This window comes from Choloepus didactylus, chromosome 2 (genome assembly GCF_015220235.1).
Source record: "Choloepus didactylus isolate mChoDid1 chromosome 2, mChoDid1.pri, whole genome shotgun sequence".
NCBI classification, from domain to species: domain Eukaryota; kingdom Metazoa; phylum Chordata; class Mammalia; order Pilosa; family Megalonychidae; genus Choloepus; species Choloepus didactylus.
The window spans coordinates 15,386,001-15,410,581 of record NC_051308.1 but is presented as its reverse complement, the minus strand read 5'-3'; the positions used below and the strand labels follow the sequence as shown (position 1 = coordinate 15,410,581).

General features: G+C 35.2%; 1 protein-coding gene across 8 annotated transcripts in view; it reads left to right on the top strand.

The window, feature by feature from the left end:
• TTC13 (tetratricopeptide repeat domain 13) overlaps positions 1–24,581 on the top strand; it is a 74,462-nt gene that overhangs the window by 7,881 nt on the left and 42,000 nt on the right. For all 8 annotated transcript variants that reach the window (XM_037820863.1, XM_037820872.1, XM_037820856.1 and 5 more), the window contains exons 2-4: positions 11,725–11,819; positions 13,165–13,240; positions 16,522–16,592. In XM_037820863.1, the coding sequence (XP_037676791.1) occupies positions 11,725–11,819; positions 13,165–13,240; positions 16,522–16,592 (242 nt within the window). The remainder of the gene's footprint in view (positions 1–11,724; positions 11,820–13,164; positions 13,241–16,521; positions 16,593–24,581) is intronic.

The following is a 24,581-nucleotide window of genomic DNA, read 5'->3' as shown; positions in this document are numbered from 1 at the left end:
TTCAGAGAAGTGTCTTTTCATATCTTTTGCCCATTTTATAATTGGGCTGTCTGAACTATCGTTATTGAGTTGTAGGATTTCTTTATATATGCAAGATACCAGTCTTTTGTCAGATACATGGTTTCCAAAAATTTTTTCCCATTGAGTTGGCTGCCTCTTTACCTTTTTGAGAAATTCCTTTGAGGTACAGAAACTTCTAAGCTTGAGGAGTTCCCATTTATCTATTTTTTCTTTTGTTGCTTGTGCTTTGGGTGTAAAGTCTAGGAAGTGGCCGCCTAATACAAGGTCTGGAAGATGTTTTCCTACATTATCTTCTAGGAGTTTTACGGTACTTTCTTTTATATTGAGAGTAGCAGAATTTTAATATGTTTCATTCTGGGTGAATGCTTTCCAGCATTTTCCTCTGGTTTATTTTTACTTTTTATTGACATGTGGCATATATAAAAAATACATGTATCACAAGTTGATAGCTTTAGTTTTTTCACAAACTAAAAAACTTGTGTAACCATATAGAACCCAAAACAATAACTGAAGTTTGCTAGTAAAGTATCATTTCATGTTAACCCTAATTATCATTTGAAAAGTATTTTATCTGACTTGATTTCTGACTCAGGATCCTGAACAATGCATTGGATTTACATTGGGTATGTGCTGGCATTTCTTTTTCTTTTTTTTTTTTTTTTTATTAAATTCAGTTTTATTGAAATACATTCACACACCATACAGTCATCCATGGTATACAATCCACTGTCCACAGTATGATAACATAGTTATGCGTTCATCACCACAATCTATCTCTGAACATTTTCCTTACATCAGAAAAAACCAGAACAAGAATAAAAAATGAAAGTGAAAAAAGAACACCCAAATCATCCCCCCATCCCACCCCATTTGTCCTTTAGTTTTTATCCCCATTCCTCCAGTCATCCATACACTAGATAAAGGGGGTGTGATCCACAAGGTCTTCACAATCACACTGTCACCCCTTGTAATCTACATTATTATGTAATTGTCTTCAGGAGTCCAGACTGCTGGGTTGGAGTTTGGTAGTTTCAGGTATTTACTTCTAGCTATTCCAATACATTAAAACCTAAGAGGTGTTATCTATATAGTGCATAAGAATGTCCACCAGAGTGACCTCTCGACTCCATTTGGAATCTCTCAGCCACTGAAACTATTTCGTCTCATTTTGCATCCCCCTTTTGGTCAAGAAGATACTCTCAGTCCCACGATGCCGGGTCTACATTCATCCCCGGGAGTCATATTCTGCATTGCCAGGGAGATTTACACCCCTGGGAGTCGGGTCCCAAGTAGGGGGGAGGGCAACGAGTTCACCTGTCGAGATGGCTCAGTTAGAGAGAGAGAGGGCCACATCTGAGCAACAAAGAGGTACTCAGGGGGAGACTCTTAAGGCACAATTACATGCAAGTTTAGACTCTCCTTTGCGGTAACGAGCTTCATAAGGGCAAGTCCCATGATCGAGGGCTCATGTGCTGGCATTTCTTACATGGCAACTCAGGAATCCTGTATCAAATGGTGTGTCCTCTGTTCAGGACCTCTTTTACGCATAGAGACAAGTTGACCTCTCTTGTTACTTTTTCCTGCCTCTGTTTGGGTTGGTCTAAGTGAGCAAGTTTTCCTTTTTCATGTACCCAACGGCGTAGATAATTATTTGACAATAAGTGTAAGTTTATGAGAATGTTTTCAGCTCTTAAAAGTCAGTGCATGCTCTTTGAGCATGTGCTGTACCTTCAGTCTGGTTTATAACACTGGCTGAACAAGTAGCCTTTGCAGGTAAGGCAGGACTGCTCAGCCTGGTGACTTTTTCTCTTCTTGGATTAGAACCACATAATTTGCTTCTGTGCCTGTTTTTTGTTCTGTGTAGCTGTCAAACTTCGTTTCTCTCTGTTTTATGTATTCTTTAAATGTGTTATACCTTTTCGTGGATTAATATGGCTTTGATCAGATTACATTCAAGCTCTGTTAAAAAGCCATCTGTCTGTTTTATAGTGGCTTTTGCCATCATGAATTTCTTGTTCTAAGGGATTAATTATATGTTGACTTTATAATTTATTTCTCAGTGAGCAGTCGCTGTTTTCAGTGGCCAGTCTCTTTTTTTAAGTTGTTTTACAATAACTTACACATCTCAAGTACCAATGAATAATATTTTATTAGAGTAAAAGAAACACATAAATCCTTCAAAGGAGAAATTTTCTTATTACAGTCTAAAAGAATTTTGTCACTTGGAACCATATATGGGGGTCATTGAGCAATACAACAACAGTCATCTGGTAAATGTAGAAATTGATCAAAGCAAAAGGCATTATACGTTGATGCCATGTACCAGCCTCTTGCTTCTAGGTAGCTCCTCCAGCCAAATAATCCTGTCTTCTTTTCCCAGGTCACCCTACAAATAGGACTAGAATTGTCAATAAACATGACAACTGCCTTCCAAGTTCTAGCCCATCCATGGGAAAAGTCCAGTCATCCTTATTTTCAAGTAACTCTGCATAGCATCTGTTATAACTAGAGCAAGGTGGTCAAATGAGGAGTGTCACCCCAGCAGCTGTTGAATTCTTCGTAAAAACTTTTCCTTCAGTGATTGGTCATGGGTTTGCTGTTTACAAGCTTTCAGTCAGTTGTCGCTTGTAGACATGAGCGTGTGACAAATACATGCTACTTCCAGTTCACCTCCTTCTTCTCCTCACTCTGAAGTGATGACTTTCTTCTTATTTGCTGGAGAAAGAAGAAGAAATCAGAAGAGAACTTCCCCATGCCCCCACCATCATAGCCATCAGCCTTCCTGCATCTGTATTTATACATTTCGCCTTCTGCCCTATTATAGTGGATGAACAATTAGTGCTTCTGCCTACTGTAACCCTGCTACTTGTACACTGGATCTCATTCCCTTTTGTCTTCCATCAGCATACAAAAACAGCTGTAATAGCTCCCATCTTGAATAAAACAAGCAACTCAAACAGGATCACATATCCCTTCAGTCACTGTCCCATTCCTGTGCTTCTTTTAACAGAATTCCTCAAAAGAGATGTTTATATGCACTGTCTCCACTTTTCTCACTTTTTCTTGAACCTACTACAGTCAGCTTTAACCTCATCACTCCATCAAAACTCCACCACAGTTCTTAAGATCAACTGTGTGAGATTTGGAGGAGAGGAAAGAAGTTTGATGATATTGCTGTACCTAAACTGTTTTACTAGGATCCAGCATTGGTTGGCATAATGAGCTGTGACAAATGTACCAGTTCCTTTATTGAGATGGTTTCCTAGACTACTGGAGGTGGCAAGTTCTGGCATTGCTTTTTCATCGTTGTGTAACTTGAACATGTTCATGAACATTGAGCTTCTTATGGAGCTTATGTAAACTGGGCATAATATGTAGTCTACCTACCTTAGAGGATAGAGGACATTTTTAATTTCCTTGTTGCTAAAGCAAATAACATGCAATGGGTTGACTTAAACAACAGGAATTTATTGGTTTTGAGGCTAATAGAGGTCCAAAATCAAGGTGTCATCAGCTGATGCTTTTTCCCAGAAGATTGTGTCATTCTGGGGCTGGCTGCCAGTGATCCTTGGTCCTGGGCTCCTCTGTCACATGGCAATGTGCATGGTGACTTTTTCTGGCCTCTCCCTTCTCTTCCAGGTTCCATTGACATTCAGCTTCTGGCTGCCTCCCTCTGGCTTTCTCTGACTTTCACTCTCCTTTTAAAGGACTCTAGCAATCTGGATTAAAGCCCAACCTGATTCATTTGGGCCACACCTTAACTGAAGTAATTCTTGAAGAGATCTTAATTACAATGGGTCCACACCCACAGGAATGAATTAACATTTTTCTGGGGTACATAGCTCCAAGCCACCACTAGAACCAAAAGAAATAATGTATTTTGAAAACTGTGCTGTGAAGACAAAATAAACTTAAGGAAAGTAGGAAGAAGAAATTAACAGTTAAAATAGCAGGAAAGTAAGAAGAAATTAACAGTTAAAGCAGCAATTTTAACCCATATGCGTATGTTAACAATTAACAATCATTTACTACAAGTTGGACATTGTATCCTTTTTGCCTTACAGATATCCCTTAGAGGGTGTGTCAGGTGGTTATTCCTATTTTGTAGAAGCAGAAACTTTTAAGAGATGTTAAATGACTTAATCCAAAATCAAACAGCCAGTGAAGTGTCTGAACCAAGTCCACAGCCTGTGCTCTGAACCATTACTTTACATTGCCTCCAAACTAATCAAGTTTGAAGTCAGGAAAAGAGTAGAATTAAATCTAGAGACTGGCCTTTGAAAATACGGGTGAAGTTTATGTAATTATCTAGCAAGACTAATCAAGAAAAATAGGGAAGAAACAACTAATTGACTAGGACTAAGGGAATATAAGGAAATATGAAAATCATTATCGTAACTTGTACATCTTTATGGCAAAGATATAGGACATTTCAAGGAAATAGATAGTTCTTTAGAAAAAGATAGATTGCCAACACTGTTCTCTCTCTGTCTCTTAAATATTTTGTCCCTGCTGGAGTCAATGCTGTTTCTCATTAAACTTAGGCTTCCTAAGCTTTCTTTGAGATCTGACCTACATTTTCAGTTTAATCATCTACCATAAGTTAGATATTATCAAATTTGTATTTGTAGCTTTTATCTTTGTCTAGAATTTCCTAACTACATGCTAGACAGATTCCAGTTTCGCATCTCACAAGCACTTGATTTAAGTCAACTTCTTAACTTACATTCGCTGAAGTTAGTGCTTTAGTTTCCTACCTCCAAAACCGTTCTTCCTCTTAAACTCCCTCATATGGTAAATGGCACTACTGCTTCCCTAGTTGCACAAACCAGAAACCGGTGCCTTTTCCACTCTTTCCATGCTAATTTTTTTTCTCAAAGCCGTGTCCTTTTTACTTCATTTATCTCCTTAGATTATGACCCTCCATTTCAACCCAGTTGTATTTCCCTTTGTTCAGACTTTTCTCATTTTTCTCACTCATCACAGCCTGCCTGCCCTGCTTGTCTTGGGCTCTTCTTGTCACGTACCTCTTGAACTTTCTATCTGTTTAAAACCTTCAATAGCTTTTTATTATGAAAGAAGAAAGGGTGTAAATGAACTAAACCTGAAAAGACAGAAAAGGAAATAAGGGAAGTTAGAAAGACTAAATACAGCAAAGTCAGAACAAATGAATTAGAAATAGAACAGCAGAAGAATTGATAAATAGATCAGAGTTGTTTTTTAAAGAAAGAATAAAATAGATAAATGACAAGGCTAACACATAAAGAGGAGAGCACATACAAATGTACATTATGAATGAGGGGGTTGTACATAGCTATAGAGGCTGTTAGAATAAGAGACAACTGTATAGAAATCTCTGCTGATAAAGTTAAAAATCTGAAGCAAAAAATTTCCAGGAAAATGATATGGAAGATAAAGATAAAATTGTATGATGCATTTTAAGAATACTTCTATGAATACCATTGTTTTACCTGTACAACCTAAGCAAAGAGAAAAGCAGGTATTTTTCCTAATTCCAAAGAAATCTATACCATTTTTAATCACATTTTTTATTGTGGAATATAACATATATACATAAAAGTGATAACTTTCCAAGTGTAATTTAACAAGTAGAGAGCAAATTTCAAAGAATATTATGGGTTATAGTTCCACAGTTTCAGCTATTTCCTTATCGTGAAATTTAACATATGCAAAAAGGTAATAACTTTCTTGTTTTATCATTATTAACTTTATCAAAAAATAAAAAATTTCAAAACAAAACAAAGCAAAGGAATAAGAAAAGCAAATATCCTAAAATAACTTCATTATTTCCAATATGCTCCTATCATACCGCAAGAAAATTAACAAACCATAGTCATTCCTGAGCATTCCCATATCATTAAGATTACCCTCATTGTGTTATCTGTTCTTATTAGATTATCATTCCCCCTTTACTAGCTGCTGTCTATCTCTAGGTCCCCCACATTCTATAATATAAGACACTTGTTTTACATTTTTCACAGAGTTCACATTAGTGGTAACATACAATATCTCTCCTTTTGTAACTGACTTATTTCACTCAACATTATATCCTCAAGATTCATCCATATACTTTATTACATGGGTAATAACTTTCAAAGTATGATTTAACAAATAGTTACATAGGCAATTTCAAAAAATATTATGAGTTACAGTACCATAATTTCAGTTATTTCCTTATTGTGAAATATAGCATATATACAGAAAGGTGGTACCTTTCTGATTACAATTTAACAAGTAGCTATAGAGCAAATTTCAAAGAATGGTATGGGTTACAGTTCCATTTCAGTTCTTTCCTTTTAACTATTCTAATACCCTAGCAACCAAGAAAAAGAAAATTATATACCGATTCAGTATTCACAATCCTTTGTTAAATTCCTTCTTGTCTGTTGTTACCCTTTCCTCAAGTTTGATTCCCTCCCCAATCTTCAGGGATGTCTAGGCAGGGATCACCCTAACTTGTTCATGTTGGAAAGGAGTGTTGACATTATGGGAAAAGGGGACACATCCAGTTGATGTTCTTAAAGAGGCTAATGCCTCTGGGTTTGGGGACTTAGCTGGCATTGGAGTTCTCTGAAGGAGTTAAGTTTCTGAAGAATAAACTTAGTGAGTGAAACTTTTATAGAGTCTCAGATGGGGATCTGGGTATTCCTTAGGATTTTTGGGACCATTATTGACTTGGGCTTATCATACTGTGGCCATTTGGCATATTTAGCTGAAGCTTGCATAGGCGTAACCTCCAGGAAAGCCTCTTGACTCTGTTTGAATTCTCTTAGCCACTGAAAACTTATTTTGTTGCCTTTCTTTTCACCCTTTTGGTCAAAAAGGCATCCTCAACCTCTCATTGCCAGGGCCAGGCTCATTCCCAGTATCCGTGTCCCATGTCACCTGGGAGACTCATTCACCTGGGGCGTCCTGTCTCACATCAGGCAGAGAGTGATGAGTTTATTTGCAGAGTTGGGCTTAGAGAGAAAGTCCACATTTGAGCAACAAAAGAGGTTCCCTGGATGTGACTCCTAGGCACAATTATAGGTGGGCTTAGCCTCCCCTTTACAACCATAAGTTTCACTGGAGCAAGCCTCAAGACCGAGGGTTTGACTTACAAAGTATGGGGTTCCTAAATTCACATAGCATATGTTATGTCCATGGTAATCCATTCATATCTCACAATATCATCACTTAATTGTACAATCCTCATCACTCTCCATTTTAAACAATTTCATGACCCAAAACACCCCGTATCTCTTTACAGTCCTTAATTATTTGTCCCTAGTATTTATGTGGTACTGGTAAGTCATTCCTATTAATTTTAGTCCCTAGTATGCAATGGGTAGATCTTTCCCATATACTCTCTGTACTAGTGTCATACCTTAGAAGTATATCATGCAAACACCTATCCATATTTGTAGTGCTGATCTGTGGGATATATGCCTTTAAACAACCCCTTTCAATCTTGTTCACCTTCAGTACAGCTCTGATACTTATAATACCATTAACAATCAATCATCACCCCTATCCATTCTCATACCTTTGAATTCACCCTCATTAACATATCTGAACGTACTAGATTATCATCCCCCTCCACTAGCTTCTGTCTGTCACTAGGTCCCCAATATATAGTAAAATAATTGAAGCCATAGTATTTTATTTAAATATTTTATTTAGTATTTGGTGTTAGATGAATATTTAATATTGGTTAAATATTTTAAGATTGAAGAATAAATCTAAGCTCCCTTTCCAAACCTAGTTTACAACTCTTAACAAACTATTTTTTCTATCACAGCCCTTACCAAACAAACTAAAAACACTGATGCCAAAATCTAATATAGTTTGGACAAAAAAGAAAGCAGGAGGCAATTAAAAGAATAATAGGCCTTGATAAATTTAGAGTTTATTCTAGAAGTACAAAGATGATTTGACTTAAAAATTGAATTAATCACCTTAATAGGTGAAAAATTCTGTCATCCTGAAGAGATCTCAAAATGTACTTGATAAAATTCAGCAAACTTTCCTGATTTTAAATCTTTTGATAACACAAAGACAGGCGGATACTTCCTTTACAAGGTAAAATACCTCTGTCTCAACCTGGTAGCCAACAGCTTAGAGCTGCTTTCCGCTGGATATTGAAAAAAGTTTTATCATCAAAAGTTTAGGAAATGCTGAGTAATTAAATGAAGTATTAATGTCAGGAAAAAGCAATGGTGCCTACTATCACCATTATGTTTGAGCATTTTTTGGTGAGTTTTATCCATTACAATAAGATGCTAAATAAGTATAAATATTAAAAAGACCTTGATAAAATGACATGTAGATGATAGAGTTATCAATAGAATAAATGGAGACATTAATAGTCTGGTAAGAGTTCAAATATTGTGGGTAGATAAAATGTTCAGATTAGCAATATGCTGTTTTCTGTGCCTGGACCCTGTCCCAGTCCTGACCCTCACCTTGTAAGTCCTACACTTCCTTCAAAGCTCCATTCACTCTCTCATAGTAAAGTGCACGGTCTCCAGAGCCAAACTTCCTTCATTCAGATCCTGCCTCCGACCACTTTGCTAGCTGTTGGCCTATGGGCAAATTACTAAAAGTCTCTCTGCTTCATTTTCCTTATCTATCAAATGGGCATTAGAATGGTGCCTATAAATGATAACTCAGTTTGTTATTCCATGCCTATAAGAAGCTTTCCCTTCCCAGGTCCCTGCTCCCAATTATGCTCTTGTTTATAGTGCTTACTTACGTTTTTGTTATTTATTACATTCCTTTATTTGACTCCAATAACTGTCACTTCCCCCACTGAATTATAATTTGTACATACAGGAACTTCTGGTTTTGCTCACCATTGAGGCTAGCACAGTGGCTGGAACATAGTAGATGTGCAGCAAATATATATTGAATCAGTGACTCAACCAAATATTTTTAAGATCATAGCAAACTTACATGTGTAAATCCTGTATAAAAAGTATAAAATTTCACAGTTTCGTAAGACTTGAGTAGAGATATTAAATTTTGTAAAGAAGTCGTCTCTCTCCCCCATAAATCTATAGTTTTAATGCAATTTTAATAAAAATCATCGAGGGATTTTTTATTTTGGAGCCTTAGGAAAATGATTGACGTTTACCTGGAGGAAGAGTGTTTTGTCCAAAATGTTTTTTTTTGGGGGGGGGATGGGAAATGAGAGCTTTGCTTTATGTTAAAATGTACGCATTTATTATAAAACTACAATAATTGAAGCAATGTGATATAGAAGTCAGAATATGTGATATTGAAGTTGGAATGAACATCAGTGTAAGGGAGTAAAAAGTTTAGAAATGTTCTCTGTACAAAATTTTAAATTTATTTTAAAATAATTAAGAAAATAAATTACATGTAATCTCACCAAAACTATATAATGTGAATTTAGTCATATGAGAAAGTGTTTATATTATGTTAAGTTAAAGGAGCAAGTATGTTGCAAAATAATGTGTCATTTAATTCTCACAATTGACTAATATAACAGCTAACATTTATGGAACTCTTTACTGTGCCATATGCTTTATATAGTATTTTATTTCCTTGTTTAAATCTCACACCAACCCCTGTGAAGTAGATACTGTTATAATCCTGTTTTACAGATAGAGAAACTGAAGCTTGAAAAAGTTAAGTCAGGTAGTTAAGAGTTAGTAAATAGTGGCAGAAAATGGGAATTCAAATCTAGGCAGTCTGACTTCAGAATTGTCACTCTTAATTACATATACCTTAATTTTAACAGTGGTTGAGTTGTGAAAGTCATTATAAGAACTTTTATTTACTTTTTGTGATTTTTCTGCATTTTTCATATTTCTACGATGAACATGAATTACTACTGTAATTTAAAAGGAAAATAAATGTCCAAGTACAAATTAGACAGTTATCTGTCAGGGCTATTGCAGAAGTCAGATTTAAATAATCTCAAAGATTCCTTCAAAAAAAAGTCCAGAAACAGCCCTCAGTGAATATAATGTATGATAAAAGTAGCATTCAAATTGATAATTCAGCAAATGGTACTGGGACAACTGGCTAGCCATTTGGAAAATAGATAATTAGGAATTCTCAACATTTTATACCAGAACAGATTGAGAGGACTTAAAAATGAGCAAAGGATATATGCAGTTTACAAAAGAAGAGCTATAAATGGCTAATAAACCAAAAGTTCAACCTTACTAGTACTGTTTTCAGATTGGGAACAATAAAAAGGATGGCAGTTCTCTGGGTGGAGGGAAATGGACCTTCTCATATACCACAGGTATGAATGAAAATCATTGCTACTTATTGGTTGGGAAATATGGCAAAATATATTAAAATTCTTAAAATTGTTTATGCCCTTTGACTCAGCAGTTATACTTGTTGGAATTTATCCTTATTGGATAAATTACAAAGATACAGGTCCATTAAAACACTGTTTATATTGGGAAAAAAAAAAGTGGGTTCATCCTGTTTATTCCATGATAGGGCCTGGTTAAAGTCCATGTGATAGAATGTTGTACACCTGTTTAAAATTATGTAGATGTATATTAACTGAAATGGAAATGGATTCTACAAAGTAGGAAGGTTGTTAGAATTGAATAAGGCAATGTATTAAAATGCTTAGTATGGTGTCTGGCATGTGGTAAGTTCTCAAATATTAGCTTAAAGAAGGTAGGGTAAACAAATTATAAATTAATGTATTTCCAAAATATCTTTCATGAAGTCATCCTCCAACCACCTACAAAAATCATTACTGATTCTTCATTCTTGTCAGAATAAAGCCTTTCTCCTGGGTTCAAGACTTTCCACAGTCTGACTCCAGTTACCTTCCATCCTCATACTTTTTATTTTCCAGGACAAATTTCCTACTCTATCCAGGTTTGTCTGTTCACTGTTTTTTTGCACTCTCTTGTTTTCGTACCTTTGAATATGCCACTCATTTCTCCCTGAAATACCCCTTCCCTATCTGTACTCCAATCCAAATCCATTCATCCTTTTAAAACCTGCTTGGGCCTGCTGTGAAATTTAATATTCCAGTCTTTAGTCATTGTCACTTACCTCAGGGCTTTTTTGATACATCGTGTCCTGATATACATTGTTAAGACATACACACATGAGAAGTTAGCTAAATTGTGAGTTCCTTTAGGGTACAGATTAATTTTGATATTCTCTGTAGTCTATTTTGTCCCTCAGGTGGTTTCTTGAACATAATTTGGTGTTTCTTTAATGACTGCTGAATTAGGGGATATCTAACATTAGGTCTTTCTGGTCTGCTTTGTGTCCTCTCATTTTACCCCTTTACATCTCCTTTTTGTGATTTTTTTTTAAACCTACAGTGAATACTACCAGATAGGAGATGCCTAACTGAAGGATCTGCATGTGTAGTGAAATGAGAGTTGTACTGATACTATTTCTGCCACTATTTCTTTTAGATAAGTCACAACTCTTCTAAAACTCACTTCATCATCTGAGAGGTCTCACTGCCTTTGCTCATTTCCAGAATATTTGTGAGGACAGTCAAAATGGATGTGGCAAGACACTTGGAAACTGTAACATGTCACAAAAGCAGTAAAATAAAGGTTTACTGTTTTTACACTCATCCTTATTTTGGTTTTGTGGAGTCTTAAAATTCCAATTCATAGTTAAGTACTAAGAGATATATTTCTAAAGTGAGGAAAATAACAAGGAATGTTTGCCTTTCAGAGTCGTCCTTTTTGAACTTCCATGATTCAAACTGTGAGCCCAGAGGATCACCACCCTGTGACTCTTTGCTTTCCCTCAACACTGAAAAGATTCTGGTATGCATCTTCTATCCATGCTCTGTTTTTTTTGTGGCCTGAAGCATAGTGGTGCTAGTTCCAAAAGGTGGGAATTGCTTCTGTTTATTTATCAATTAAGAGTTGGGTCCAGTTAGTTTTATGTGCGTAAGTTAAAGATAAGTAATCTGATGTTTGTCATGTTGTATATTGTTACTTATGAATTGGATGGTTGATCATTCTGGACTTTTAGTTTTAAGTTCCAAGGAATTTCCAAGGGGAGATCATGACTGAATCTTATTTCTAGGAGCCTTATATATTTGAAGGTACGGTATAATCCTTATTTTCCCAGCCTTTGCCTGCATGGGTGTCTTTTATATAGGTATTTTTTATCAGTACCAACTAAACTGTACAAGAAACCTTTCCATTTCAGTGATGAGTATGTATCACTGTATATCTTTTGCATCTGGCTACCCATATTAACATACCCTCCTCCAGCCTAGTTGTCTCAAGGCAAAAGGGTCTTAAAAAAAGTCTGTCTGGATGATCATATGATCTGTTGTTTTGGTTCACATTTGACTCTGTGAAGCTGAATTATTCTTTTAGTGCCCAGGTTTAACATACTTTTTCTCCAGGACTTTGCCTTCAACATCCATGTGGATATTATTTGCTTCTTTTGTTTAAAATTTCCATGTAGGATACTCTTTCTTTTCCAAACAAAGCTTTGTCTTTACATGCCAGAACTACTGAGATAGTTAGAAATTGAAAACTAGAAAATGAACAACTGATTTGTAGTTACTAAGCTAACTTATTTACTTTGTTTACTCCTAGTTTTAGCAGTCCTAAAATATTCATAAGTATGTCTGCACAGTTTCTTCAAGGACAAGTCTTCTAAATTAAGGAGGTTATATTAATAACTTGCTGTACATTATTTACTATAATGTGTTGTTTCTTGGTCAGGTTTTCTTGGTCCTTTCATGGTATCATCTCATTACAGATCACAGCTGTTATTTCTAGAATATTCTTAGGGTTTAAAAAGTAATATTCTTTTATCAAGCCACATTGGAGGACTCCTACTAGAATGTAACCTTTGCAAAATAAATGAATTAATTTTTTTCTTGGCTCTAAGCAATTATTGAGCAGAAGAGTCTTTTCTGGGCAGTCAGAAATGGGACACTAGTAGAAATGGGACACTAATGATAAGGGGCAGCAAACCAGTTATACCACAAATTATGGTCTTGAAATACATAGTTATTATGACTTAAATCTAATATTTTTTCCTTCAAACTTAATCAAATGTAGCTTCAATTTTTAAAAATATGGGTTTGAAGTATAAGTTTTCTCTTCATTTGTGATAAACTAAAATGTATGCTTGATATTTTTTCAGAGCCAGGCCAAATCTATTGCAGAACAAAAGAGATTCCCATTTGCTACTGATAATGACAGCACAAATGAAGAGTTAGGTAAGACTTAAGTAATCTTGGAATATTACTATAATATTTGTCTATAATTTATGATTAGATGCAGAATAGGAAGGCAGGGTGGTGTGGTAAAAAGAACATGTAGACTGGTTCCGCCAATAAGTAGCTGCTTGATCTTGGATATAGCATTCAACTCTTCTAACGTTACATTTTATTATATGTGAAAAAAATATTTTGGATGGAATGGTCTCTTAAGGTCTTCTTCAGTTCTTTGTTTTTATGGAGATTAATAATTATGGTAATGAGTTCTTATGAGCTATTGTTCATTAAAAGGTTATTTGTGTGCTTTAATCAAATAGGAACAATAAAGACATGAAAGCAGAATACAGTCACAGAGAAACCTACTTTATTCTTCTTTGCAATAGAGTAGCTAAGTTTAAGTTCATTTTACTCATGAAGCCAGTCATTTATCACTGGGTCTAATGTTGTGGGTGTATAAAAAGGGAATTAAGGGAATTCATTCAAATTTGCAAATGGGTCATGTAAGTTTGGTTTGTTCATATGGCATGTTTTAAACAGGTTGGTTTCACCAGTGTCAGATATGCTGTGGGTGGGCCTCCCTTATTGCCTAGTCCACTTACACTTAAGGAATGGAAACAAAATTAAATACAGTCCTAACCAGTGCCATCAGATGAACATAACTTAAGCATGCAATCCTGCATGGGGCCCCATTGTCCCAAGCACCTACAGGAAATGTTTTTCTATCTCACTTATGCATAATCATTGTTATCTTTTCTGCATCCATTTTGTTTTGAGACTAAGCACTTCTTGTATAGTCTCCTTTTAGTTGTCTCTATTAGTGTAGATAATTGAAATTGACTATTTTGAAAGTGTTAATCACTTTTTGGTGACATTCTTTGAGAAAGTTTAAAGCTTTGAGAATTAATTCCCCTGTAAAGCATCAGATTTGGTTTCTTCTGAAGTCCTTGGATTCTGGTCAGCTTAGTATTTGTTTATTGAATTATTCATTTATGAATTAAGGACCTGATATGTGCCAGGCTCTGTTCTATATTTTTAATAATAATCCCAGTAGATGCTTTGATAGTATGAGCCCTGAGCTGGCTTAGGATTTTTGTGCTAGAATATTTTTCCTGGAAAAATGACTGTGGTCAAGGTATACATTGCTGGGAGAGGTGGAATTGCCAGTTAATAGATTTCTGTGAGAATTCCAGCCATACAAAGTATCGCGTTTATGTCTTTGGACTCTCACAACAAAATTTAGAGCCTAGTAGTTATTTCTAAATGTGCAAGATTTGGATTAGGGTGATTTTTTTTTAAAGATGGATACTTTTGAATTTTTCTCACAAAATGTTTACTTTTAGATGGAAAGATTTAAGAACTGCAGTTGATTTATTTGAGTGGAATTAAATAGCCTAGCCATAGCCAGCAATTTTTCCTGAAGTACGGAATTTATCCCTAAAACTGAATTTGTTTTTATGGCTCATTTATTCATTTGTTCATTCAACATATATTTATTGATTGTGGAAGGATATTTAGAAAATTCTAAAAATTTTGATCTGAAAGGAATCTTGGGAAAATTTTCTATAGGCTTGTTAGGCATGCCCCAGAGAGTTATGAAAAGTGACTGACATCTCTACAATCACACAAGCAATGAGTGGTAGAGCCGGAAACTTGAGCCAGACCCTGGCTTTCTGATACATCATCGTCCTGCATTCAGAAAAATATAAGTTCATTTTTCAGTTCCCTATTCAGCTAATCATTTAGTAATTTAGAACGTTTTGTAGTTCAGCACCATACATAGCAGTATCGATACAGCTTTGATTCATTTCAGTGTAACGTGTGGGTTTAAAGAGTAGGCTTTGAAGCCAGGCAGCCTGATTGCTTCTTCTTACCCACTGCTCATTGTCTTTGGTCAATTTGTTTTACTTCTTTATGCCTCATTTCCTTGTCTGCAGAATGGGGTTAATAATTTACCTACCTCAATGCATTTAAGGGATAAATGAGTTAATACTCATATTACAGTAGCCTCTGCCACATATTAAGAATGCAATATGTATAATGGTTATTATTATTTATTGTTTTCATTACTAATATTACTACTCACCACTAAAGAGGTCTCTGGTTATCTGAATTTTATATATCTCCATGGTATCCATTCTTTTCATTATGAATATGAGTGTGATCTTAATTTATCTTTTCGAAGAAACTAGTTAAAATCATATCTCTTTTTATTTTGAAGAATACTCCCAGGAGCATTATGATCATTCTCAGGGTTTTTGAACTTTACATTTCTCAGGTTATTTGTAAAGACCTTCCAGTTTTTTTTCCTGCATTTTAACTGTCGAGAAATTTAAGCTCCTAGCAAAAGAGTTTTAGTTTCCTGTCTTCCAGAACACAAATTAGGTCTTAGAATTAGAGGGCATCACAATAAAGTTCTTTTTTGCAAAGAAATGTGATCAAAGCAGTTAAGTTCAGTGCAAAATAAATTTTTTAAGGGGCTTTTTTGGGGGGGCGAGTTGTGTGGGTATTAGGCAAAAATAGAAATGTAATCTAGACTATTCAAATTTATTAGGTTTTTTTTTTTTGACAGACGAAGAGTTTAGTCAAAATATTGTCATGATTTAAGAGATTGTCATAGCTTTAATTTAAAGATACCACTTACCCAAACAATTTGATCAAAAACTATGTATTAATCTTTAGTGTTAATGTTGAGAGGTATTTTGACTATATTTTGAATAGAAGAGGTAGGAAAAAGACTGTTATTGCATTGCAGTGGTGTGAATTATCTACATTTATAGGCTTTGTATTAATTTGAATCCCTATTTGTGTTCATATTAGGTAAATGGAAATAAATTAGGCATTCCCAAGAATTCAGATTTGTGATGCTATTTGAGTATCTGTCATAATTTTCACAGTAAAATCACACTGAAATGTTATTTGGATATTATTAGGGCTATTAATAGCTCTTTTGATCTGTAGATAGGAAATATGACAACAGTTATTTGGGATTTGAAAGTGAGTGATGGACTTGGAAAAAGATAATTAGTTTAGTAGGCAGATACTTTATAGATGACTTTAAGTGTTTAAAACCAGATAGAACTAGAAGGCTGATTAGCAAGTGCTGAGTGGTAGAAGGTTTAAGGTAGAAGAATCCAATTATATCTTACAAACTTCTAGGTATTCTTTAACTGCTTCTAGTCCTGGGAGCTGCCTTTTAAAATTTAACAAAGAATTCAGAGTTACTGATTCCAGTCTGAGATCCTTTATTCTTTCCTTTAATTTTTTTGTATTTTGTTTCATAGCGATTGCTTATGTGTTGATTGGCAGTGGTCTCTATGATGAAGCAATAAGGCATTTTTCAACAATGCTGCAGGTAATTTTTCTTCTTAATTATGTAATTTCAAGTTTATAGCCATGACAAAATATAGACATATGCATAGCTAAAGCATTGCAATACAACATCTATTTTAAGATTATACAAGAAAGTAATGAGAATCAGCATTGACTGAGTCCTTTCTTGGTTCCATACCTTGTAATATGCTTATCATTTAATCTTTGCAGTATTACTTTACTTTAAACAAGGAAAATGAGAGTGAGAGAGGTCAAGTAATTTACTCGTAGTCTCCCAACTATCAGGTTGCAGAGATGAGATTCAAATACAAGTTTAAAAGAAGACAAAACCTAGTTTCAGTTTACTTCCTCTCTTTCATGATATCTCCCATGAGATGTGGACACCTAAAATTATTAAAATTCCAGATATATTTACTTTCTACACAGGAGTCAATCTGCAAGTTAGCTGAAGTTCCACTCATGAATTTGTTTCTCACCTTAAAAAAATAATGATGAGACTCCTCGATGGAAATATGAGGGCCTTTACTGATTGCTGTCTGAGTAAGGTCTGGTTAGGATAAAATGTGTAAGAATATATGGATAAGAGTTACAAAGGACACCTGTAATGCAGCCTAACTTCTGATCTCCTTGGCTTTATATCTCATATCATTATTTTATTTAACCCTTTATTGACTGTTTATGTCTCTGTCAAGTAGAGTAAAATGAAAAAGACATAAATTTTAGAGTTATATTATACCCAAGTTCTAATTAACTTGGCTACTTACTAGCAAGTTATTTACCCTCCTGGGTTATAGGGATAATAACTACTTCCAACAAATTTTTGTTAGGTTTAAATGAAATACCATGTGAATTACTCAGTATCCAGTGCCTGGTACACAGTAAGTGCTCAATAAATTTTAGCTACTCAGCGCACCATTGTTACATTTATCTGTGGTAATCATGGTAAGAACCAACAAAAAGCTTAAAATCCATCAAGTAGTCTTAATTTTAAAATATTAATTTTGCAGCTTTAGTACTGCTTTTATTTGTTCTTAAACATAGGATTTTTTGATAATTCTATTTTTGTTCTCAAAAAAATGGATGAGGTATTTTTGAGTTATTAATTTGAGGTCCTCTGATTGAAGCAGCTGTGTATTTTGTGGTCATATGGAAAATATTCTTCAGTGGAGTTTAAAGGATGAAGGATAGATTATAAATAATTTAAATACCGCTTTTCTGTTTAGCGTTGAAATTTTATGAAGCATAAAGCAAGCGTTTATTCACAGTTAACACTTGAGCCCTCATTTGAACAGGAGGTTTTGATGCATTTATAGGAACAAATGCCAGCTAATTACTGGTAACCAACAGCAGAAAAAAGTAGGAGTTTACAGATGTATTATCAATTCATTTAACTTTTTGGAAAATATTATTATTGTCACTGAAGGCAATATAACAATGTTAAAAAGTTTTAAATAATAAAAAATATTCTGATTTTGCCACTCCAACATTATTTAAATTTTTTGTTTATTACCTTTTCAGAGTATGCATTTGTGTTTTATAATCTGAATATATGTAATGGCTATATAGTATCCCTTTGTGTTGTATACTTCTAGTTTTAAAACATACTTCTTTTGTAAGTATATTCAGAGATTATATCAGAATTTCTCTCTGAAAAGAAAATTATTACATCGAAATGTGATATAGTATTTTAAACAATCTGTGGTACAATGGGTTTCTTTCAACTGGGAGATTCTTCTTGGAGAATGTGTGGATTATAAGACTGGATGGCTTTTCTGGTGTTTCAGGCTATTGATAGGGCAAGAGTGGAGGGTGGGGGAGCAACAGAAAGTTCAGATACTACCAGCCCACAGAAAAAAGAACTGAATGATCATTTATATCACAATTTTATGTAACAAGAAAAATGCTGTCTACTTTCCTGTTGGTGCTTTTCCTTGGTTTATTTCTCTCACCCTTTTTTCTGGTGCTTCCCAACCCTTTTCACATCATGGCGCGTGTGGAAAATTACCTTTGTATGGCACATTGGGGTAAATAGCATATTTGGAGGTGTCCATATAGAGCTTGGTGAAAATTTGTCACATTTGCTTTGCATTATATGACTATGATAAATACAAAGATTTGATAGTAAATGTAAAGATCTTTTCAAAAATTTTAATGAGAAACTTGGTTCTGCTCCAACGGACAGAACTTTTCTTTATTAGATTTGGTGTTTGAAATTGCTGCACACGATTGTTTTGAGTTTAGTTTAGTTGATCTTCAAATTCTTAATAGCCAATGTAAAGAAATTATAACACTTAGGTGGTAGCAATCTGCCAAAGAATTATTGCTTCTTTTCCAATTGACAAAAACTCCTTTCTCACCATGAATCAGTCTCTTTAAATTGTATTTTAAAGGGATACTCATTCTTTAAATCTAATTGCTCTTCCTTTTCTTTTATTGACAAATGCTGTGTTGAAATTTCTTGCAGTAATGAAATAGATTTTTATCCCAACAGCACTTCTTCAAATCCAGTATTTTAGAATAATGGTGAAGCTTTTCCTTAAACATACATGGGTGTTGCTCTACTAATTTTTTTTTTGAAGAGAAGTTTCAGGTTTTAAGAAAAGTCATGCTGCCCTACTACTTTTCGTTCTTCACATAACTAAACTAAATATCACTAGAGCATCATTTTTGTCAGTACATATTAATATATTTCCCTGTTCCTTGCAGGACCTTCCAGATGTTCAGAAAGTCTATTCTTTAAGCCAATAAATATCCGTTAACAGATCTGCAAAGTGGTAACTATTCACACACAAAATTTTCAGTTTCCTTGAGTTTAGTAACTCTGGACAAAACTTTTGTTTTAGACAATCGGCTAGCTCTGGTATGAGACAGCAGGACATGGTATCTGATTCCATTCATATAAAGCTGCAAACAAATGAGATCATAGAGGCTTGGGTTTTATTATATTCACCATTTTGATAACATCATTAATGTGAAATTCTGATCTACATATGAGGGCTAAATTTCAGAATGACCTTTTAATGTAAAGCTTTTATGCCTTCTTGTTGTAGCTGTACTATCAGGGTACAAATCTGTGACACATTTCCATAATCTTATATGTTTCAAAGTATCCTTTTGAATATTTATCCCCAGTGGTTTGTTTAGATCTGTCAATCTGAATTGAAAACTCTTGATTTTAAAATCTTATGAATTAGTATTGTCTGATTTTAGTGCCATTAAGTCACTTCCGCATCATGTCAGTGCATCTGATAACAGTGGTATTGAAAAGTGGAATTTTTTTTAATTTCTATGCTGCTTTGGTCTCCATGCAGGGCTGGGTAACCTAAGTGGCTCAACAATTTTGTGAAGCAATTGAGTCTTTGCTATTAATTATGTGGCCTGCCTCATCTGACTGTGATCTGATTCTGGTCTAACTGAATTTATAAAAGAATTTGTTTCTTATTTTACGCTAGCTGACCAAATATAAAGCATTCCTCTGCATATGATTTTAAAAATACCTTTTATGTAATATGTATGTGTATCCGCATCGTTTGGAATCATTGATTCATTTAATGCTTTCCCTTGTAAATGAGACAACTAGGCTAATATATAATTCTCATTTTATTGCTTATGTAGTGACTTTTTTGAACTTGTGTATTTGTCTTCAAATCTAATGACTTTTCAGCTTTCATCAGAAAACTAGCCTTGTGGTGGAAAAAAAAATACCTGTAAAAGTTAAAAGTCACTTTGTAAGTAATATAATGAAGGTAGTATATGAGACCTTTATGGATTCAGAAAATAGATTTTTTGAGAATTAAGACATCTAAGTGGATATAACTCCATTAAAGTAACTATTTTATTATACCATTATTCTGCATTTGCATAAAGTAAAATTGGAAGTTTGGAATATTAGTTTTCATTTAATTCAGTTAAAATTCTGAAAAACTTATAAAATATAAGTATCATATGCTATATATTCAAGAATGGTTTGAAAAATTGATATTCTGGACCCAGTTTGTTTTTAGAAATAATGTTTTTTATTTGGAAAAATAAACAGTAATTTATTATGACCTTCCATAAAGACTTTTGATCATTATTAACATCCGAAGTCAATGATAGATTAAAAAAAAAATAAGAAAGATGTGGCAATTCAAGAAAATTAATAAAAGCATTTATTTAAATTTAGGAACACTTAACTGGATGATAAATATAACAACAATCACAATAATTATTCATCTTTTTATGTTAGAAAGTCTAAAGCATAAAATAAATAAAACTTACTTTACTTATGTATACAAGAACATTCACTGCTGAAAGGTGACAGTCAGATCCCTGGGGGTTTTTCCAGGCGAGGGCTGTGGGGAGGCCCTGCTTGTGGGCCCCTTGCAGCGTTGTCTGGCATTGGGGACCACTCTTGCAATCCTGGGTGCCAAAATAATAATTACTTAATTCAGAAAGTTGTCAGTATTCAAGCATTTCAATTAGTGTTCATATATTTCAACTATTATAAACTTTTGAGTGGCTGTTGTTTTAAAGGTTTAAAATTTTTTATTGCTGTAAAAATTTTATGCCTGTGATAATCAGTGGCCCACTGTTAATGATAACTCATTTACCATGGCACATCTGTCAGAAAGCTTGCACCCCAGTGTTTCTAACCATATCATCCTGCTTGCTTTCCCTACCAGAACAGGCCCATGGCTTGGGAGTATAGCAGGGCTGACTTTCATCTGTAGTCTTGAATATTCATTAAGATTTTCCTAACTACCTAATATATGGTCATTGTTTGTTGCTAAATAACTGCCATGAATTAAGACTTCTATGTGCCAGGCACTGTGCTAGGTGCCATGAATATAAAAATGAAAAGACATGATTCCTGCCCTCCAGGATGTTCCATTGGTTGTTCCAGGATGTTTTTTAAATAGCCTAAATACGAAATTTTCAGCCATTCAGAGTTAACTTGCTTTTCGTTCTGACCAGTCACCTGCTCTTCACTGATAAAACCCTGCACTGATGAGACCCCACGTTGCTTCAGCCCTTTTGGAGCTCTCTGGCCCAGAAACTCCTTGTTGTATCACTCCTCTTCGTTCCTCCCGTCCCCAGTAGTTTGGAAGTTTTCCCTTTGCCTGGCTTCCCCTCTGGTGGCTTCCTCCTGCTCCTGGCCTCTAGAAAGTTTCCCACCCTGAGGACCTGCCTTTCCCACTGCAAACCAAATAAATAGCTTGAGGATTACTACCATCTAGTGGTCAAATCTTTTTCTCAGTCAACTCCAAAATCCTCAATTTTGAACTCACTACAGGTGACAAACATGTAAATGCAAAATAATGATGTAAGAAGAAATTAATTAAATCGAAGTTATATCTGCTTGGTTGTCTGAAAGGCGTCTTCAACTGAAAGGGTTCCAAATCGATCTCATGTTCTCCCTTGCTCTCTACACACACACACACACACACACACACACACACACACACACACACACACACACACACACACACACACACACACACACACACACACACACACACACACCCATAGCTGAAAAGAACCTCTGTTCACATTCCAGCATTGCCCATCTCAATGAGTGACACCCACTTGCATTCGATTGTATGAGTCCACATTCTTAACTTATCTGTTTGCTACTTATGTCAACCTCTATCCTCTATCCGTAAACCTTGTAGGTATCTCCCAAGTCTGTCTGCTCCTTTCTAGCTCTGTTCAAACCACTGATAAAGCCACTTTCATCTGCCAGTTAACTGATGCAGCAGTTTCCTGGCTTATCTCCTCATACCCACTCTTGCTTCCTATCCAGTCTTCCATATTCATGTCACACCCTCTGCATTTGTGCCCATGCACTCAGATTATCCATACTCTCCAAAGTGTGCACTTTTAAACTTGCCTGTTGCTGTTAGATTTAAAGATGAAAACCTTTACTAAGGCCCCTGCCTACCACTCTATCCTCATTTTGAAATAAATGCCATGTTTCCTGCTTCCCTTTGGGTCTTTGTGCCAGGCACTGTGCTAGGTGCCATGAATATAAAATGAAAAGACATGATGCTTAATCTGTTCCATCACAGACTCAGGTTCCCTGCCCCCCAACCCCTTTCTTGCAGATCTCAGTTCAGTTACTGCTTCCTTAGGGAAGCTTTTCTCACCTTCTCTGAGTCTTTATGCATTTTCTAAAAGCACCATTTACTATTCTAGCACTTATCGAAGATGTCATTTTTACATTTCAATTTGATTCTTTGAATATGCTTCAAGAAGGCAACAATCTCTCACCTTCAGTGTTGGATTTTGCTTACCAAAACCTAGCACATAGTACTGTACATAGCTAATGGTTAGCCATGAGTAAATATTTTTGAACAAATGACTAGTCTGTCATAATGCACAGGGGAAACAAAGGAAAAGGAACGTCTTTATTTTTTCAAGGGAGTCTGGAAGGAGTCAGAAGTGGTAGTGTTTGAGCTGAGACTTAAGGTTAGAAGGAATTTCTTGGGCACAGAGACAGTGAGTGGGTGTTTCAGGCAGTGAGCTTGGGAGAGCATAACTGGAGAGCTATTAAGTAGTTATGGTTTCTAGAGTATGAAATATGTGTGGGGGAGTAGAAGGAGAACAGTAAGGTGGGAAACTGATTAGCATCTTCTGCAAAGACATTTAGATCTCATTGTTTTTCAAGTTATAGGTTGCTACCCTTTAGGAGGATCTGAAGTTAATTGGTAGGTCAAGACTAGCATGATTAAGAAAATGAAATACAACAGACTAGGAAGTAATAGATTACATTGTTATATAGTAAGGCTAGGTATGACTTAGCAAGACTTTTCTTTCCAGTACATATGGGTATGTGTGTGTGTGTGTGTGTGTGTGTGTGTTATTCAAAGATGTAAGTATGTGCTGGATTGCAATATAAAATGTATTTCTTACTGTCAGTTGGAGTAAAAAAAGTTTGACTGTCAACTGTTGTAGGTGTTGGGGAGCCATTGAATAATTTCGATTAGGGAAGTGACATGATCAGGCTTTACCGTTAAGAAGGATTATTTTAGGTGTGGAGCTGGAGAATGGAGTTGGAAGAAATCAGAAAATGGTTAAGTCAATTGCAGTAGCCCAGGTGAGAGGCTTAAAATACGGTAATGACTGATAGTGCAGGAGGGATAGTAACCAATATATTCAGGAGGTAGATTTGTCAGGACTCTGTGAGTAAATGTGTTAGTGACAGGAGAACGGCTTCCCAAGTGGCTGGCTGTGGCAGCTGGGTGTATGGGGATGCCAGTCACATAAAATAATAACTATTTATTTAAATACACCAATTTTGTGATTCACCACTTAGTCATTTGGTATAAATGTTTCCTCAGTTTTAGGAGAAAAGCTTCCTGGATAGTTTTGAGACTTAACAAATCTAAAAGTAAGTTTTGATCTCGCTCCAAGATGTTACCATAGAAGATGTGTTGGCTCACCACCTCCTGCCCCTGCCTGGCCAGAGTTTCTGTTCTGTTGATTTTGTTCTATTTTAATTTCTAAATAGGTCACTTCCCTCCTTGCTCTCCCCCTCTCTCTGTACCTACATTCCCCCTCCCTCTAAATTACTTGCTCTGCCCTTCTTTAGGGTGGGAAGGGTATTTAAATATTTAAAGTGGTCATCTCTGGGTGGCAAGATTACAGGATGCCCTTTACTTTCTTTTTATTTTCTATAATGAAACATATGCTTCTTAAAACACCTTTTTTTCCTTATTATAAATGTACGCGTGTTGGTTTTTAAATATTAAAAGGAATATAGCAAGTTGTTAAGCAGAATGGTGACATATCCAGTAATCCCACCCCCAGAGATAACTACTGTTTATTCTTTGAAGAGGTTTTTTCCTGTATGTATACTGACCTACAATCATATGTAAAAATTATATGTAATGTGTAACTACCATACCTCTATAATTCTGTAACTCATACTTTTTTCCTCTTAGGAAATGTTATGAGCATCCTTTTGTGCCAGCTATATATAAGTCATAAATCCAAAAACGTATGGGAGCTAGCGAGGTACTTAAATGAG